We start from the raw sequence: 20,035 nt of genomic DNA, 5'->3' as shown, positions 1-20,035 counted from the left end.
GTTCCATTCCTTTAGTTAAAAAAAACAAAAACTAAAAACGTTACAAGGCATGTTCAGGGGCCGTTGTCCAAGTCAAGCGATTTGTTATTGAAAACGGTCTCCTCCACCTGGATACTATTATTTCACATGATTATATAATTGTAATGTAAAATCTTGTTCATATTTTCATGACCTGTGAATAATGTTTTATACTTATTTTCTTTTATATACAAGTGGAAAAATAAAACTTACTGAAACTGAAACAGAGAAGCTAAAAGTGTGAAAATTTGGCTCAATTTAGTGGTCTCTCCCCCCCCCCCCCCCCAACCCGGGGCCATGAAGGGGAGTACCTGATTCTGCCATGAACAAAGTTGAAATTACCGTCACCAATGTACTAACTCATAGCACTAATCTAAATCACTTCTGGTTCTAGAGAAGATTTTACACACACACACACACACACACATATATATATATATATATATATATATATATGAAGAGTTTGTTCCCAAAAACCGATAAGTCCATTTTTGAAGATATGGTCAAAAGAAGCAAAAATTTCCTTATTATTCTCTTTATTTTTCTTGACCTTTAATCGCAAATATCTCCATTTGGCACATATGGACTTATCGGTTTTTGCGAACAAAGTCTTCATATATACAGATATATATATATATATATATATATATATATATATATATATAATGGACATATATCGAAATCAAAATCACTTGACAAGGGCAGCTTGGTGCCGGAAACTCTAATAAACTGTTGGTATTCACAGCATGATGCATGCCTATTTCTGGAGTTTTGTTCTATTATTGATATCATTTGACCAACATGTGGAATACAAATTACTTAACACTAACACACACACTCACACAATATATGTATATATATGTGTATATATATATATAAAGAGATTTTATAGGGTTACAATCTCTTTGATATATGTGTATACCAGTTTACTCGAAAATTTGAGCAAGAGAAAATGAAGTTATTTAATGACAATGGATAATGGATTTAAAAGATATCCATATACATGTATGTAATGCACATGCAGATATGATCCTTTTCCTGCACAGTTGATCTTGATTTTCTTCAGTTTTGGCTGAGAATTTGAAGGAATCATAATACAGTTGTTGAATGATAAGTACCAACCATGACACAGACTAGATAATATATTATTGCTTTGGACAAAATACATTTGTATCAATTGAAGGGAGGCTAAATGAAGTACAGGTATATTGTACTTGTATACTTCAGCAGTCCTTCTTTGATGTCTTATTACACAATCCTTATTATATGTTGCAAGATGGCTTATCATCAAAAGGTGACTGTAAATATGACATACTATGTATAAATGTTTCACAACGATGCTGCAGTCTCATCGAATTGTGACACTACTGTGACATCACACAATGTCTTCTAATCCATCGATGATATAGCACATCGATTATCCTTCAAAATTTGTAACTTCTAAACAGATTGTCAAATTTTCATCCAAGTTCACTAATGTGTACTATTACACTCTGCATTCCCTTATAAATATTTGCTGAAAAACAGGAAATTTAGAAAAAGATTGCAGTGTGGGTTGTTGGGAAACTTGTGCTGTGTATAACATCATCACCTAAACTCATAGTACATATTTATGACATTCAAAAACAAACAGATCCTAATAAAAGGTGGGACCCACCTTTGATTAGAACCACTTATTTTTACTTTGGTTTTTGGATATCTCAGCCATTTCAAGTATCATTACTGCTTCATGTCTGCATGTGAACTGATTAAATGTCATATTACTCTTTAACCACAACGGGAATGGAAGCCAAATCGTCGGTAGAGAATGATGAGGGCGTTAAGCTGCCAGTAAAGCCATAGCATTCTCATCCGATAATATATACATGTCAATTGAGTGATATACAGCAATATTAATTGAACACATCAGTGAAAGTTTGACAAAAATCAGACAATCTGTTCAAAAGTTTTGCATTTTACAATTTCAGTGCAGCAATTGCTGGATGAGAAGACTACTACAGTTTGAGATGTTAGGTATGGAAATTATATAAAGAAAATGTAAAGAGAATCCCATAAAATTTCAGTTTCTACGAACAGAACACATTTCTTAGACTTATTAATGACATTATGTTATGAGTAATATTATTTCCCCTGCTTGAGTGCTCTTTCAAATATGCAAGAAAAGTAAAAAAATATTTAGAATTTTTTCAAATATTTTAATGTCATTTTCCATATTTGACATCAAAAACTGAAGTAATCTTCTCATTCAACAATGGCAGCACTGAAGCTTTAAAAATTCATTACTTCTACATCGATTGTCCAATTGTCCTCAAACTTTCACTAACGTGTTTTAGTAAAATTGCTACATTTACTCAACCCATGTATATGTTTCGATTTCATTCTCCTGAACTTTCACCATAATGTCTGCTTGATTTCATTCTCCATGTATTAAGTAAAGTCACTCTGGACACAGATCACTGTGAGGAAATATTTATTTGTTGGGCTTTTTATCAATACCAGACATCTGCATTATCTCATCATATTTGTTGCTGTTGTTTTGTCCTGTTCCAACAAAATCCAAAAAGAAATCTTACACTTGATTTACATCAAGCTAGCGGCAAGGTAAACACACACTTGCATTCACTCGCTCACCTCGCTTGCATTCACTCGCTCACCTCGCTTGGGTCTCTTGGACAATATAATACATTGTACAAATTTGTAAATTCCTATCCTATCCCACATGCTGTTTATACAAACTGGACATTTCTACTAAATTGAAAATACTACTGGAAAAGTTGGTGGCTAAAAAGCAGCAGTTAAAGGAGACCTCCGGATGATTTTCAAATTTTTACATTTGAACATATATAAATGAGTTACACTGGGTACAGCGTTTCAGGATTTATAATGATTGGGATGAAAAATAAGAATGTTTTCGAAGTTTATAACAAATTGCAATGAACAAGGATGATGACATGGCAGCCTCACCATAAGAATGCATGAGATGTGGCTCAAGGAAGCAGCACAAAAGAAGAAGGCATGCATAGATTACACACAGGTGAGCTTGCAAGCATGCGGTATTGTAATGGAATGACACTGCTACATTTCTGAGATATGTGAGGCTCCTATGTCATCATCTTTGTTCAGTGTAATTTGTTTAAGGTTTTTGAAAGTACTGTTTCTCTGCTCAAGAACCACAATAAATTCTACAAATCTATACATGGAGCTGTTGATTTATGTACTACATGATGTGAAATTATGAAAATCGTCCGGAATGCCCCTTTAAAACATAACACAATACTCATGCTCAGATGTATGACAGCTTTTTAGGTAGATTTTTTTTTTTTTTTTTTTTTTTGCATGCATTGAGTGGACATGTTAACGTAGGTTTATTGTCTGTTCATCTGCAAAGAGTCTTCATGTTCACAAAAACAATGGGAAAATATTCAAAAATATTTATTTTGTTACGATGTCACCAAAACGTATCCATATCATGCTTGTACAAGACAGAGTATTTTGATGCTGTAATGGCATACTCTATATTCAATAGACACTTTCGTACACTTCGGTTCCCTACTCTAACAATACAGTATTGAGTCAGGTATCAACCTTCAGGAAAAGCTTACAGCATGTGGACTAATAAATTCAGGGCTCATCTGTTTCACAGTGCGATGAAGGTTTGAGTTTAGCTACTTATTATCTAGTAGCATACCATTCCAATGAGTATATGATTCAATTTCTAAATGTGGAAAGTCTCACATTCAAAAAGAGATACATTGTAGAAAGGAAACTGTAATAAGTGCCTATAAAAAAGTGATGAGGTTGAGTCTGTTTGATTTGATGGGGGCATTCGAATGTTGAAACAAAGGGACCTCCACAGTCATCATGTCATTAGAAAAAAGAAAAAGAAAAAAAGATGAACCATAATGAATAGGTCTGTTCTCCTGACTTGGTGGTACTTCAGCTACTCATTCCAGACTTGATAGCTAGGTACAATCACTTCATACATATAATTAAAATGAGTCATATTCACTTGACTCACAACTGGTCTGTGGCTAATTTTAGTGGTGGGGGTGGGGGGAATGGAGAAGGGGCCTAACATTCTGGGACATGTTTTGACCAGTCTTCCACCTGATTTTCATACAATGTCTTTGTGAGTATTTATGTGCTAAAACCAGGATGCCTGAAGGCTAGTTCATCTCCTTTTGCCCTTTTTCTTCTGTTGTCTATTATCATTAGGATTCCGCCTGGGGCCAGAACCCTGACCGCCGATGTGCCGCACCCCGAGTTGTGCTGAGCGACTCGTCACGTCGTGCGTGGCGAATGGTGAAGTCATCGCCTCGTAATCTGGATCAAAGACGTTGGTCCTCTGCCGAGCCTTGCGAGACTCCCGATTGTGTGGAACATGCTGATCAGCAAAGAGGATTGGGTTGGTGGCGTGCTTACCACCTTGTGGTTTGGGCAGGGCATACTGGATTAAGGAGAACACGGTAGAAGTAAAAAAGTAATAATGATACACAAGAATAATTCAAAGGATTTATAAAGTAACATCAGAGTGAAACAATGCACTGTAAAGCAAGAAAATAACGAAGACAATTGCCATTCCAGCAAGAGTTGCCGTCATATCAACTTCTTATGAAACGGGGCCCAGTTGTCCTCTTGATAGGGATAACAGGTACCCATCAAGTTATACTGCCAGTAAAACTCTGGGCAACCAGCTTCATTATTGTTTTGACAATTATTTTAATTGCAAATGGACAGCTCTGATACTGATACAAGTGATGCTGGGGATTTGAGGTCAAAGCCTATATGGTATATATCATGGCCAAGTTGTCATTCACCAATGGGCAAAGTCATGATTTTAAATCATGGGTGCAAATAACTGCACCATTGAATAGGAATGCACATTCACATTATTTAAAGCAGAGCTACCTTCATTTACTTCTACAAATGAGAAAAGATTTTTCAGCTCATAACTTCTACCCCACATCATTACCATGGTATCCAAGGCATAAGTTTGACAATAATGGACATGTCAAGTTACATGTATCTACGTACCCTCATGCCTCTGGTGTTGGGAGGTCTCCTGCGGGACATGTGATACCTCTGGGTACCATCCTCATCCACAGTCACCGTCACTTTGTCCAAACTCTTGTTGCCGCACTTTGGACAGAAAATCTTACTCATGTCATGGGTCACTCTGTGAAAACAGAATACAGTTAAACTCGCATAAGTCGATCTTCTCGGGACTGAGCAAAACACATCGACTTAGGCGAGTTTCGACTTGTACGTAAGTCGAAAAAAAATCGACTTAAAGTTACACCACACGTACATATGTATAATGTACATGTATGTTGTCTACTCTGGAGCCGAGAACTGGAGCGGTGTGCCCGATATTTGCCCTTCAGCAAGACACTTTATCCACATTGATGCAGGCCAGGGCTCCACACTAACTTTTATTTTGGTGGCCCCAAAATGATTGATTTTTATTTTTTGGTGGCCCGAACAAAAAAAAAACAAAAAAAAAAAAAACAAGCAAAACTAAATTGGTCCTACGTTCGGTCCGAAAGTTACCGTTATTTATTTCTGATTGTAAAAGCAATCATCCACCATTTACAAGTATTTTAACACCTTCCGGAGCCGAATGTTGCCGTTAATCATTTTCAAATGTAAAAACAAGCAACCGACATTCATTCTAGGATCTTACGGAGCTGAATATCATCCTTATTCATTTCCGAACGTGAAAGCACACATCCGCTTTTTATTTCATCATCTAAATGAGCCGATTGATACCGTTAATCATTTCCAAATGTAAAAGAAACAATCTGTTACTTATTTTAGCATCGTACGGAGCAGAATATTACCGTTATTCGATCTCCAAATTCAAAAGCAAACACCCGACATTTATTTTATGATCGTAAGGAGCCGAATGTTACTGCTGTCCACTTCCGAAAGTGAAATGAATCATCTGACATTTATTTTGGCATCTTCAGGAGTCGAATGTTACATGCTATTTACTTTCGAACGTAAAAGCGAACTTTCGGCAATTATTTCATCATCGCACTGAGTTGAATAGTATAGTTATTCATTTCCGAACGCCAAAGCAAACATTCAAAATTTATTTTAGCATCTTCCGGAGTTGAATGTTACTGCTATTTACTTTCGAACATAAAAGCAAACATAAGACATTCATTTTATCATCGGACGGAGTTGAATACTATTGTTATTCATTTCCGAACGTTAAAGCAAATATCAAACATTAACTTTACCATCAAACGCAGCTAAATGTTACTGTTATTCATTTCGAAATTTAAAAGCAAACATCCGACAGTTATTTAGCATCGTATGGAGAAGAATATTACTGCTATCCACTTACGAACGTAAAAACAATCATCTGACATTTATTTTAGCATCTTCTGGAGCCGAATGTTATTGCTATTTACTTTCGAAAGTAAAAGCAAACACCCGACATTTATCTAATTGTCGTACGAAGTTGATTATTATTGTTATTCATTTCCGAACGTCACAGGGATAATTCGACATTTACTTTAGCATCTTCCGGAGCTGAATGTTAATGTTATTTACTTTCGAACGTAAAAGTAAACATCCGACATTTATTTCATCATCGTACAAAGTTGATTATTATTTTTATTCATTTCCGAACGTCAAAGGGATAATTCGACATTTACTTTAGCATCTTCCGGAGCTGAATGTAATTGTTATTTACTTTCGAACGTAAAAGTAAACATCCGGCATTTATTTTATCATCGTATGGAGTTGAATATCATTATTTTTCATATCCGAACGTCAAAGCAAACATTCGACATTTATTTCAGCATCTTCCGGATACTTTTTTTTATCCTTATGCATTTCCGAACGCAAAATCAAATCTCTGACATTCCAAAAGTATAAGCAAACATCCGACATTTATTTTAGTATTATACGGAATCGAATATTACCGTTATTCATTTCCAAAATTAAAAGAGCAAACATCTGACATTTATTCAGCATCTTATGGAACCGATTGTTACCGCTTCATTTCCAAAACTGAAGGCAAACATTCGGCTTTTTTGGTGGCCCGGCGTGCGTTTTTGGTGACCCCGGTCGCAAATTAACCATTCGCGAAAAGACTCCGCTAAATATAAGGCATAGATCGCTACACTCGGCAGGGGCTACGTCGTCCTTTCACCAGGTCTCGTTACAAAACCAAAATCTCGCGCGAGTTCTTGCGTTACCTATCGTTAATGTTAACGAAACATCGTTAATTTGCGCTAGGGATCGTTACTCATCGTTGCTACCGAAACGTTAATTTTCCCGATCGTTAGTTTGCGTTACTAACGATTCAGGTGAAACCGCTTGCGTTAATGAAACGTTAATGTTTATTTACGCAGTTTCTTTTGGTATATACTGTATGTAAACAAAAACTGGCGTCTCGTGACAGTGATTTATTACACAATAAAATCTTATTCGACTTAGGCACAGTGAATTCAATGGTTTTTCCGTGAAAGTGTTCTTGGAATTTCATCGACTTAAGCGAGTATTCGACTTAAAAAATTCGACTTATGTGTGAATTAATACACGTAAGTCAATGGGGAAAAATCGGGACTTTTTAAAATTATCGACTTGCGCGATTATTCGACATATGCGATGTCGACTTAGGCGAGTTTAACTGTACATCAGCAGTCATAAATCATTCATGGTCACCCTGTAAAGAGAGAATACAGCAGCCGTCATAACTCATTTATGGGGTCACTCTGCAAAGAGAAATTTCAGCAGTGGTCATCACACATAGCACAGCTCCTGAATTTTACTGATTTGTCCAAAGGAAATAATGTTCTTCACAATTAGCATGATTCATGTTTTTGTTGTTATTGAAGGAACTAATCCAGGATTATCAAGTCTGAGACGGGGCATCATATACTTTTATAAGTTTGACATAAGTTTCTGATAAAAATTAAAATCTTACAGAACATAATATACCACAATGAAATAGACGTTTGGATATTTGATGCATCACGCGTTACCGTGGTACTGTAGTACCACGTTGTGTAGCGCCACTTCACATCCACTCCAGGACAGCCGCAGAGAAATGTATGCGCTTTGAGTGTGTGTACAGTCATTCCCATGCAACTACATGTTATACTATGCATGCATGGTATACTGTGATTGCAATAGCGTGTGCTTCAGTGCAGTGTAGTGCACTGCAGTGCAGTGCAGTGTAGTGCAGTGCAGTGCAGTGCAGTGCAGTGCAGTGGCTAGCGCGCGCTAGCTCAAGCATCCAAATAATTTCCCACTTTTGGCAACCCATGGTACCAAAAAAAATAATAATTCAACAAAATGGCTGATTTTTATTTGGTACCCCGGGATACCATTTATGTCATCATTTCCTCATTCAGCACTTTATTTCCTACAGTCCTCATGTGCACTAAAATAATAATGTGTTTAAAGTTATCCATCACACTGCACTGGCCACAGTGTACTCTGGATAAGTCTTGAAGAGGAAAAAACACATTCAAAGGTTGCAGGTAATCAAATGGCAGTGTCCATTACAATACTGACGAGGATAAACCTTCTTCTCATGAAGGGGACTTACTTGAAGCAATCATGGCAGCGGAGCACAAAACTCTTGGCTCTCTTGATCAGCATTCCATTCACCGAGATCACTGGGATTCCAATCTGGATCAGGACATTCTAATGTGAGTACAAAAAATTGAATCAGCTGTTTAGAGGTCAACTCCAATATCATCAGTCTGATATCAGGTTAACATGTAGATCGTATCCTGCAATCCCTGTATCATAACACCATATGTGTCAAATTAAAATTAAATATCCATATTTATTCGATAATGCCAATGAAAATCATTTTCAAATATTCTTCTACCTAATATGTTACATATATGTTGAGTTATACCAGGTGCTTAGAACTGTAGCTCAGAATAGAAAATGTTTTCTCTCTCCAGCGACACAGATTTACATACCATACCAGGGGTGGATTCAGGAATTTCGTAAATGGGAGGCACCTTTACAAAATTAAAGCGGGGCGCAAGCACCCCCCCCCCCCCCAATTTCATTCTTTTTATTTATGTTGTTTTAACAAAAGATAAAGAGGGGGCGCGTGCCCGGTGTGCCACCCTCTGAATCTGCCACTGCATACATTTACAATGAGAACTAGGTAACACAAATAAAGACATTTTGAAAGAACCTTACAAGCAAACCAAACATAAGCTGATCAATGCTATATGGTCTGGATTGAATGCTTTCTATAGATCTGTATTTTTTTTTTTCTTATTAATTTGCTAAATGTGTGGTCAACTCCAGAGAATCTCAGAGACAGTATGTACAGTAAGGACTCACCTGCATGGCAAAGTCAGAGGTCATGCAGCCAACCCGGATACCTTCCAGGCTTGCCTCATCTTTCACACCCATCTGCTGTTTGACCTGTGAGATGTTATGAGGCGTGATCCATCCGGCCTCATCATCATCCACATCTTCATCCCCATCCGCATCATCACCTCCTCCATCCTCCGTCTTTCCCTCATCTCCATCCTGTTGATCCACACCTTCCTCCACCGGCTCATCCTGTTCTCCATCAAACACTTCATCCACTGAGCTGCTCTTAGGGCTTAAATTTTCACTCTGGTCACGTTCTGCCCTTCCCTCCTCCTCCTCCTCCCCTTGCTCCTCCTCCTTCTCCTTGTCCTTCTCTACACCATCCATGGCTCCACCTCCCTCATTCTTCTCCTCACTTTCACTAGTCCTGGCACTCTGTTTGTGGTCTGCCACCACATCTTGGCTCTTTTCTGCACTATTCTCAACAACAGTCCCATCTTTTTCCTGAATGCTGGTCAACTCCAGTTCAACATCAGCTGGTTCAGACTTTTGCAGATCGTCTGAGTGTGAACTCGTGAGCACTGAAACTTTATCATCCACCTAAAAGTGGGTAACAAAAAGTAGAGATATAAAAGGTACGTACAGGCCTCACATTCACAGCACTCAAGAATAAGTCCTCTCAAAAGACAGTGAACAGAGGATGTTTATATAGAAATGATGAAGAAATAATTAAGTGTAAAGCTCAGAAACTCCAAAATCAAATACTGACAGACCATTTAAAATGAAAGAAAAGAAGACAAAGAAGAGGTGGTTCACAATACCCAGTATACGAGTCGACGCAAGCATTTGCCATATGACTCAAAGTCAAAAGTGTCTTTTGAAAATATTATCTCCCACTACATAAATGCATTGTTCATCATATCCAAGGTGTGAAATCACCTTGGATTCTTCCTCATACAATCGCTGTAGTTGTTGATTATGAATTCAACCACTTGCAAAATAATACACTTACAAAATATAAAGCGTATACAGCATCTATTTTGCATGCACATCTGTAGTTCCTACAAGCAAAATCAAAAATAGAACTGTAGTAACACAGAACGACAATAAGAGTAAAATGTGAGCTACAAAAAAGATTTATGCTTACTGTCTCTATTCCAGCACAGAACATACACACGCACTAAAATCAAGCACCCTTGATATTAAAGATTTGCATTTTACAGTTAATTTAGATCTTCAATAGAATCATGTTATACAAAACACTACTCTGAGCTTACCTGCTTGGATGGGTAATAAAAACCTGCAATATCCTTGACACTCTCAAGTGGCTTCTTGGAGGCAGAATATGTTACCTGAAATGACAAATGACCAGATATCATTAGTAGTGTTCTATATTAGCAGCAAACATAAACAGTATTACAGGTGAATTAATGTTTCTTTGTTTGTTCTCTCTATTGGATGAAATGTCTTCACAAAGAAAAAAAAAAGTTCATCACTCAATTCTGATGCAGAATTAAGGTTTCCAAATCACTATCAGGAAGATTTGGGTAGTTAATAAATGCAAAGCTGCTTTGCTTATGAGGTTAGAAATACTTTTCCGAAATGCTGAAAAATGTGCAATCTCGAATGCGTTTGAGCCAGAAACACTTTTCTGTAGAAATGATCAACACAACCAGTCAAGTCGAAACAGAAATACATGTATGTATCAACACAGGGACTTGTGTTATTTGTTCCACAAATTTCATGATGAAAGTCGGACACATTAGGAAAACTTGGATCAGTCTTCCTCCAAAGACAAATTGTGACATAAGCATCTATGAATTATTGAATGCTCACACACCTTTTTCTCTGGCTCTTTCTTAAGATGGTCTGTTCCAACATGTTCTTTGGTCAGTTGGTATGCCAGGGCCAGGACCCTTATGTCGACAGCGGAAAGACTCTGGTAATCTCCAGTCTTCCTTGCAAAATTTGACACTGAAATTACATACAACATAGCCATAAAATCAAATTAAAAAAAATAATTTTTAAATAACAAACTGTCTAAATAATCGTTACACAGGAGAATTATATGTGGTTGTCTTTCAAAAGTAATCAATAATTTTATGGCACCATATTCATCATTGCAAATTAAAACTCGCCATACCACAATGGACACACAGAACCACAAGACACAATCATTCACATGTGAACTTCACTTGATGGAAAATATGAAGCTTATATACGACTTCTATCACAGATCCTAGAGGACTGATTTCTTGTTTGAAAGGGAAGGCCTGGCTCCCTCAAACCAAGAGACCAGTTGGGGATATGTATGCACACATTACAATATGTGAGAAAAATGTACCTGCTATATTAACTATTTACATCTTATAGCTTTACAACCATTCTTCAAAAATTGAATACCTAGTAACTACATTTTTAGTATGTTAATTTTTCTGATACGGTGCTGAATAATGCTTTCACAGAAGTACAGTATAACTATTTCATTTACATGCACAGCAGTTGTTACCAACGCATTATGCTACCACAGTGATGATTATTATTCACAGCTATTAATGTGGACTTACCAAATTGGATGCATTCTGTTGAAGGCTCACGGAACTTGAGTTCATAAGGAAGAACAGCTAATCTTTCCCTTGTTGATTTGTCTCGGATCTCATTCACCACTACTTGTAGTGTGTGCACATTCTCGGCAATGTCCTACAGTGATCATAAGATATTTGATATTTCTTATATCATATTGGTTTCCACTTTCCATTAAAACAATATCACTTCAGTTTATTTTGCAATTTAGTAACAAAATAATGCACATACGTGTATGTTTATTATTTACTGGCAATGAAGACTTCTACACAATTCTGTAACATAATTACGGAAAACAGATAGAGAGAGAAAACATAATTAGTAGAAAATACCACAGCGAAATCATAAATAGCATTCAATTTATCACTATCTCAACTGTCTGTAAAAGCTTCCCAGCCAAATGACTAAAAAATAACTGATTTGATTTTCACAATTTGGAGATTTGGCTCAATTGCTAGCACCTTCTAAGTCACATGACCTGTGTTTGATTTACGTGTCTAGCTGAGCAACATTGTGTGTAATCATACTGTCCCCTCTAGTAAGAGGCATAACACTCTGTCCCTTGCATATGACATTAAATGGGTGTCCCTTGTGTGAGTTTGTCATAATTTACACACATAAAAGATTCTATTTCATTCACTAATTGCAAAGAGTAGGGTGCCAATTCGATAAAGTGGTCCACCTATGTATCTACCCACCACAAAAAAGAGAAAAATTTGCAAGAATCTTCAAGAATAAAGGAGGCAGATTGAATCACAGGAAACATTGTGACACCTGCTTGCAGCTCCATAAACGTCTGAAGGTGCTACATGAATTTTTTTTTTTATTTATTTATTTATTTTTTTTTTTTAACCACTTGCCTGGTTGGGAACCAGATTTTCAAATTGCTGCAGAGCACTTGCCCAAGAAAGAAAGTCCAAAATATAAGAAACTGACACAGAATTGATAATCACTTGGAAGTCAAGGGCTTAATAAAACACAATCATTTGAATAAACAGCCCACATTGGTTTGCATGTTTACACATTAGAGAAACAAACTTGATTTAATCAAGAGTTGGAGTTGCATTGCATTGGGGCTTCTTTATGCAAGTACTGGAAAGTTGCTGAATGGAATTTAGTGCATTGCATTCACTAAACAGTCATTATCTTTGGGTTTTATGTATGGTTGACTTTGTGGGTTTGTAATGGGAAAAGTGAAAAAAATTAAAGTGGCTTCAAAACTTATTGTTTGCCCAATTCAGACCAGCATTTTCTCTCATTGTTCCAAAACACTTGCCCGACTTTGATTTTCACTTGCCATAGGCAATTGGGCAAGTGCTTATGGAGCACCTTGCCACCTGGCCTGCCTGTTGGGTTCCATGTGAGTGATCTGGGAAATATTTCTTGATTTTGTATACAAATTTACAATCATTCATTACATTTCATTCATTGCATTCATTATTGTATTTAATGTTAAACAATTTTTCATATTTCATTCACAGGCCGCTAGATGTACAAAGCACATCTAAACATGGCATATCAATCTAAAATCTAGTAAAATCTAATACTGGTAATAAGGTACATGTCCATATGTAGCTGTGGTACATGCATGTTGTTGGCATTTCTTTTCTCTTCTTATTCTTATTGCTGTCTTTTTGACAGAGCTAGTTTACATTAGCTTGGTTTCTTGAACCAGAGATGTCTTCTTGATTAATACAACATGAAATTTTAGCAACAAATTACTAGGTTCCAGATTATTTTATTAATATATGTGCATGGCTCAAATACTGGGTACCCATTGTGTTACATTTGGGGCAAAATGTGAACTTTGTTTAAAATTTAAAAACACTGTGTTACCATAAATCAACACATCCACAATGTGTACCTAAGAATTTTCAGACCTACAGCACTTTGCATTTCTAAGTTATCAGCCATTAAGAACACCCCAGTTACCATGCATTCTGCACATTTGATTTGCTCATTTTTGTGTCCACACTGGACACCAATGACAAAATGTTGACTCATTCAGAAAATTAACAGGCCTCGAATTAACCGACGGCCACCGACGGCCATGGCCGTCGGTGCCCCTCTCGTTGGCCGCAATGCCCTTTCTTCCGTGATCAAAGTTACGGCCAAAAAAAAATGTGCCCTTTTTCTTGTGGCCGTGGTGCCCTTTTAGAATGAAAGTTCTTGTTTATGACGTATAATATGCCCTTTCTCAAAGTCTACACTTCAATAAGCTTGAACAAATTTCCTCATCTCAAATATCATACCTTCTGTTCAGTTCACTCGCGTCCCAATATATCTAATTCAAACTCAACGAGACAACTTGTACGTACACTTGTACTTATGTACGTACGGTACGGCCGACCGGCTTTAACCGTTCCGACTGCCTCCGAGTCCGCAGCGCAGCGGCCATAGAGTTACTAGCTAGGTAGTGTATTCGTAGTGTGCCCGCGCGTACGTACGGAAGTACGTTGATGGTGTCTGTACGTCGAGTGTCGCAATCAGCGGTTGAGCGCGTTGGGTGGGTACAGTATATGCATGCGTGTGTTACTGTGGGGAATGCGGCTACTAGTATTAAATCGTCTGGAGCAAGTGGTCGCAAGCCATGTGCCAGGCATGTCGGACGGCTACGAGAATTGCCATCTCTCTCGCTCTGCATTCATGCCCGCATGCTCAAAGTAAATGTGATCGAGGGCACGCATGCGAAAAAAAGTGAAATGAAATGTAAAAAAAAAATTGTGCAGATCCCCCACCCCCGTAACACTGTATGTGAACACGGGTTGGCTGGTTAGTTGAAAGTGTTCCTCAAAGTGCGCTTTTTGTTCCTCAAAGTGCCCTTTTTGTTCCTCAAAGTGCCCTTTTTGTTCCTCAAAGTGCCCTTTTGTTCCTCAAAGAGGCCCTTTTTGTTCCTCAAAGTGCCCTTTTTGTTCCTCAAAGTGCCCTTTTTGTTCCTCAAAGTGCCCTTTTTGTTCCTCAAAGTGCCCTTTTGTTCCTCAAAGTGCCCTTTTTGTTCCTCAAAGTGCCCTTTTTGTTCCTCAAAGTGCCCTTTTTGTTCCTCATAGTGCCATTTTCGTTCCTCAAAGTGCCCTTTTTGTTCCTCAAAGTGCCCTTTTCGTTCCTCAAAGTGCCCTTTTTGTTCCTCAAAGTGCCCTTTTTGTTCCTCAAAGTGCCCTTTTTGTTCCTCAAAGTGCCCTTTTTGTTCCTCAAAGTGCCCTTTTTGTTCCTCAAAGTGCCCTTTTTGTTCCTCAAAGTGCCCTTTTTGTTCTTAAAACTGCAGCCCCTTAGGAAAAAGTGTGCCCCCCTTTACAGGAAAAAGGGGCACCTTCAAAGGAAAAAGGGCACATTTAGTTGATCCTCCAAAAGGTGGAGGGGCACTGTGTACCCCTACCCCCCCCCCCCAAAGTGCCCTTTTGTTCCTCAAAGTGCCCTTTTGGTTCCTCAAAGTGCCCTTTTTGTTCCTCAAAGTGCCCTTTTTGTTCCTCAAAGTGCCCTTTTTGTTCTTAAAACTGCAGCCCCTTAGGAAAAAGTGTGCCCCCCTTTACAGGAAAAAGGGGCACCTTCAAAGGAAAAAGGGCACATTTAGTTGATCCTCCAAAAGGTGGAGGGGCACTGTGTACCCCTAACCCCCCCCCCCCTCAAAGTGCCCTTTTGTTCCTCAAAGTGCCCTTTTTGTTCCTCAAAGTGCCCTTTTTGTTCCTCAAAGTGCCCTTTTTGTTCCTCATAGTGCCATTTTCGTTCCTCAAAGTGCCCTTTTTGTTCCTCAAAGTGCCCTTTTCGTTCCTCAAAGTGCCCTTTTTGTTCCTCAAAGTGCCCTTTTGTTCCTCAAAGTGCCCTTTTTGTTCCTCAAAGTGCCCTTTTTGTTCCTCAAAGTGCCCTTTTTGTTCCTCATAGTGCCATTTTCGTTCCTCAAAGTGCCCTTTTTGTTCCTCAAAGTGCCCTTTTCGTTCCTCAAAGTGCCCTTTTTGTTCCTCAAAGTGCCCTTTTTGTTCCTCAAAGTGCCCTTTTTGTTCCTCAAAGTGCCCTTTTTGTTCCTCAAAGTGCCCTTTTTGTTCCTCAAAGTGCCCTTTTTGTTCCTCAAAGTGCCCTTTTTGTTCTTAAAACTGCAGCCCCTTAGGAAAAAGTGTGCCCCCCTTTACAGGAAAAAGGGGCACCTTCAAAGGAAAAAGGGCACATTTAGTTGATCCTCCAAAAGGTGGAGGGGCACTGTGTACCCCTACCCCCCCCCCCCCCCCCCGGAGAGCTGCCCCTGTGCTCGTTCCAGGCCCTTTTTGTACTTTCAGTTGCCCTTTCTAGTGCAAAATCGGTCCCATTCTCCTAAAAAGGGGCATATTCCAGAAAAGGGGGCACATTTTGATGGTGCCCCAAAAAGTATGGGGGGGGGGGGGGTATGTGCCCCCTGCCCCTGTTTTTGTAAATCCGAATATTCTAACGTTGATTATTCCGAAGCGGTATTAAAACCAGGGCCCTTTCTAAAAAGATTTATTACAATGCAACTAATGATGCAACTCAAAAAATCAAATGCAGGTGATATCAAATCACACGCAACTTTTGCATTTAAACGCAATTGCGATGCTGAAAAGACTTGCGTTTGATAATCATATGAAACTAGAAAATAGTTGTTACGAACCTGAATCTCAATTGCGTTTAAACGCAACTCTAAAAATCAAATGCAAGTCCATCAAATCACACGCAACGATGTATTTAAACGCAAGAGCGTTGCAGAGAAGACTTGCGGTTTTTGTACGAAACTAGAAACTGCGTTTAAATAAATCTCTATACATCTATACGGAAATGACGGAAGTGCGTTATTGTTGAAAAGACTTGCATTATTTTTTCATTTCGTAAGCAAAATTAAGAATTAAACGCAACTCTGAAAATCAAATGCAAGTCCATCAAAACACATGGCACGCTAAAAAGACTTGCGTTTGATAATCACACGAAACTAGAAAATTGTAGGAAACTTACACTCAATTGCGTTTAAACGCAACACTAAAAATCAAATGCAAGTCCATCAAATCGCACGGAACGCTGAAAGACTTGCGTTTGATAATCATACGAAACTAGAAAATTGTGGGGAACTTTTTTTTTTTTTTAACTCAATTGCGTTTAAACGCAACTCTAAATCAAATGCAAGTCCATCATATCACACGTAACGCGTAAAACGCAAGTGCGTTGCAGAGAAGACTTGCGGTTTTTGTACGAAACTATAAGAAACTGTGTTTAAACGCATCTCTAAACATCTACGGAAGTGTGTTATTGTTTAAAAGACTTGCATTATTTTTTATTTCGTAAACAAAATTGCAAATTAAATGCAACTGTATGCAAAATGTAGGGAACTTTTTCTTTTTTTTTAACTCGCGTTTAAACGCAACTCTGAAAATCAAATGCAAGTCCATCAAAACACATGGCACGCTAAAAGACTTGCGTTTGCTAATCAGACGAAACTAGAAAATTGTAGGAAACTTAAACTCAATTGCGTTTAAACGCAACACTAAAAATCAAATGCAAGTCCATCAAATCACACGGAACGCTGAAAGACTTGCGTTTGATAACCACACGATACTAGAAAATTGAAGGGAACTTTTTTTTTTTAACTCAATTGCGTTTAAACGCAACTCTAAAAATCAAATGCAAGTCCATCAAATCACGTAACGCTGTATTCAAACGTAAGAGCGTTGCAGAGAAGACTTGCGGTTTTTGTACGAAACTATAAGAAATTGCGTTTAAACGCATCTCTAAACATCTGCGGAAGTTTATTATTGTTTAAAAGACTTATTATCGTAAGCAAAAAATTAAAAATTAAACGCAATTCTGAAAATCAAATACAAGTCCATCAAATCAGACGGAACGCTGAAAAGACTTGCGTTTGATAATAACACAAAACTAGAAAATTGTATGAAATTTAAACTCAATTGCGTTTAAACGCAACTCTAAAAATCAAATGCAAATCTGTTTTTAAAACGCAAGAGCGTTGCAGAAAAGACTTGCGGTTCTTGTCCGAAACTAGAAACTGCGTTTAAACGCATGAAAATGTACGGAAGTGCGTTATTGTTGAAAAGGATCGCATTATTTTTTATTTCGTAACGGAACTTTCGCCGTGACCGAACTTAGTCTGCACTTGCAGAGGAAAGACATCGCAACATTTACACGTTTCAAACTACCGAAACGCATGCTGCTTCACAAAATGTCAATGAAAAAAATGATAACGAATTATTGTTAAAGTTCGCTATGCCGAAGTTTTAAATCTCAGTCCAAAGTTAAATTAGTCCGACAATGGTAAGAGGTTTGTTTTTACGAAGGTTATAGTAGTCCGAAAGATGTCGTTTTCGGATGAACAAACTTTTCTTCTTCTTATTTCAGACAGGCCCGCGCCGTACAGAGCGGTAGTTATAATGTTGCGAATCGGAGCGCGAGAACATTTTGTTTATGGCAATACAAATTTAAGCAGAACAAATATGGCGACTTATTAGGGAAGGAAAATCTCACTTAAAAATTATTTCAACTCAGTCGGCACTGAAAAATAATCTCGACAGAATCATGCGAAATCACACGCATATCTTCCCAGCAACGCACTTGAATTTAAATCGCAAAGTTTAATTCAATTTTGGGGAATTTGCCTTTGATATTTCAAATCAAGTTTAAAACGTTAAGTGTCTAGAAACGGGCCTAGGTTTCCGATCCCGCTCTCTCAAAATCTCTCTAGAGATTTGGGAATTGTGCGTTGTCGTTACTAACCCGCGCAAGATTTATGCATGAACTAAAACATTGTTGTTGCTCATGTCAGTAGGCATGTTTTGGCGGCAAAAGGAGTAAGATATATGGGTAGCAATCCGCATCGTGATCCAAATCTTACTCTGTACAGAGGAAATTAATTTTCATTTATAAGTCGACAAAATGTCGACTTACGCGTAAGTCGACATTCGCGTAAGTCGACGTGTTTTGCTCAGTCCCGATTATGTCGACTTACGCGAGGTTGACTGTATATATATTATGTATTTGGGGGGGGGGGGGTTGTTGTTAGAATATGAAAAAAAAAACATAAAATTCTTGCAACGTCGCAAAAATCACCCTTTAAAAAAACACCCAACATGCCCTTTTCAATGTGGCCTTGGTGCCCCTCTGACTGACCTAAGTGCCCTTTCATGGCTGGCCTCATGGAAAAAGTGCCCTTTTCTAAATGGCCTTGCCCCTCCAAAATCCTATTTCAAGGCCTGAATTAATGAAGCCATATAAAGAGGTTGCATTATTTTTCATTTATGTTGTTGATTACTCTTTGGACTTGGGCTGAATTGTTCAATATATTCAATGTTTGTTTGTTTGTTGTTTTTTTAAACTCAAGTCCTGCTTAATGTAACATTAGCTAGGTGATTCGCTCATAACATTTAACACATGGACATCAAAAAAATAGGTGTAAGTTTATTTGAATGATTCACCGCTTTGCTACATTTCTCTCTCGTTTGTAATTCATGTTGTTTCCAGCACTAATCCCTATCAAAACTTACAAACTAGGAACAATAATAGTTGTGTAGCATTCAAAATAAATGTGAAGACCACCATATAAATACGACCAGTTGTTGGTTGTAGCGTGTCAAAATAATAAACGTGCGTTTTGTAAATAATCAAGAAGTTGTCGCTCGATCTTGTAATTGAAATGTACTTGTAAGATGGGGAGACACAGTGTAAAGTTTAAGATTTGCAGGTCATCGATACATACAACTGGATACAACTGACTGTATAGTGCTCTAAATTTACGTCTGTAGCAAGTGCAGTGTAGCTAGGCCTTGAATTTTTGTCTAGAAAGACCTACGTAAGAATAAACATGTGGGACTGACTCCAGTCACCACCACAGCGCAGAGGCATTTTTACAATGATGCACTTGCCCAGACTGTCATATTGTCAGCATCTAACGAGAATGACTTCGCTTCGTACAGAAAGCATGAAACGTACTTAGGCTGAGAAAATGTTTTGTACTCACTTGAAGCTGGACATTCCGAAAGAATGCCACAGTATCCACCACCACATGTTCTACTCTAGTGGTTTTCGCCATTGCTGCATCTAGGCCTCACGCTCCTTTTCCGGGCTCCCATATAAACCTGTGTTAAATGCAGCATATTCCGTGAATCATAAAAAATCAATCGAATCG

At 38.0% G+C, this 20,035-nt stretch overlaps 1 protein-coding gene across 1 annotated transcript; it reads right to left on the bottom strand.

Annotated features, from left to right (window-relative positions):
* Window positions 1-2,471: 2,471 nt before the first annotated feature.
* LOC140232848 (RNA-binding protein NOB1-like) lies at window positions 2,472-19,942 on the bottom strand. The gene is made up of 8 exons (XM_072312962.1): window positions 19,868-19,942; window positions 11,892-12,024; window positions 11,165-11,298; window positions 10,602-10,676; window positions 9,349-9,924; window positions 8,588-8,685; window positions 5,053-5,194; window positions 2,472-4,465 (listed from the first exon to the last, which is right to left on the bottom strand). The coding sequence occupies exons 1-8, from the start codon at window positions 19,937-19,939 to the stop codon at window positions 4,190-4,192; spliced, it is 1,506 nt and encodes a 501-aa protein (XP_072169063.1). The 5' UTR covers window positions 19,940-19,942; the 3' UTR covers window positions 2,472-4,189.
* Window positions 19,943-20,035: the final 93 nt, after the last annotated feature.

This window comes from Diadema setosum, chromosome 9 (assembly GCF_964275005.1).
Source record: "Diadema setosum chromosome 9, eeDiaSeto1, whole genome shotgun sequence".
In the NCBI taxonomy this organism is placed as follows: Eukaryota; Metazoa; Echinodermata; class Echinoidea; order Diadematoida; family Diadematidae; genus Diadema; species Diadema setosum.
This window is presented reverse-complemented; position numbering and strand designations above follow the sequence as displayed.

What these genes read in the sequence shown, in the direction of transcription:
- LOC140232848 (XM_072312962.1), bottom strand. Translation starts at nt 19,939, where the DNA reads ATGGCGAAAACCACTAGAGTAGAACATGTGGTGGTGGATACTGTGGCA. An exon ending in TTCGGAATGTCCAGCTTCAA is followed by an intron (nt 12,025 to 19,867) that starts GTGAGTACAAAA and finishes TGATCACTGTAG; the next exon opens with GACATTGCCGAGAATGTGCA. An exon ending in CCTCTGACTTTGCCATGCAG is followed by an intron (nt 8,686 to 9,348) that starts GTGAGTCCTTAC and finishes TACTCACATTAG; the next exon opens with AATGTCCTGATCCAGATTGG.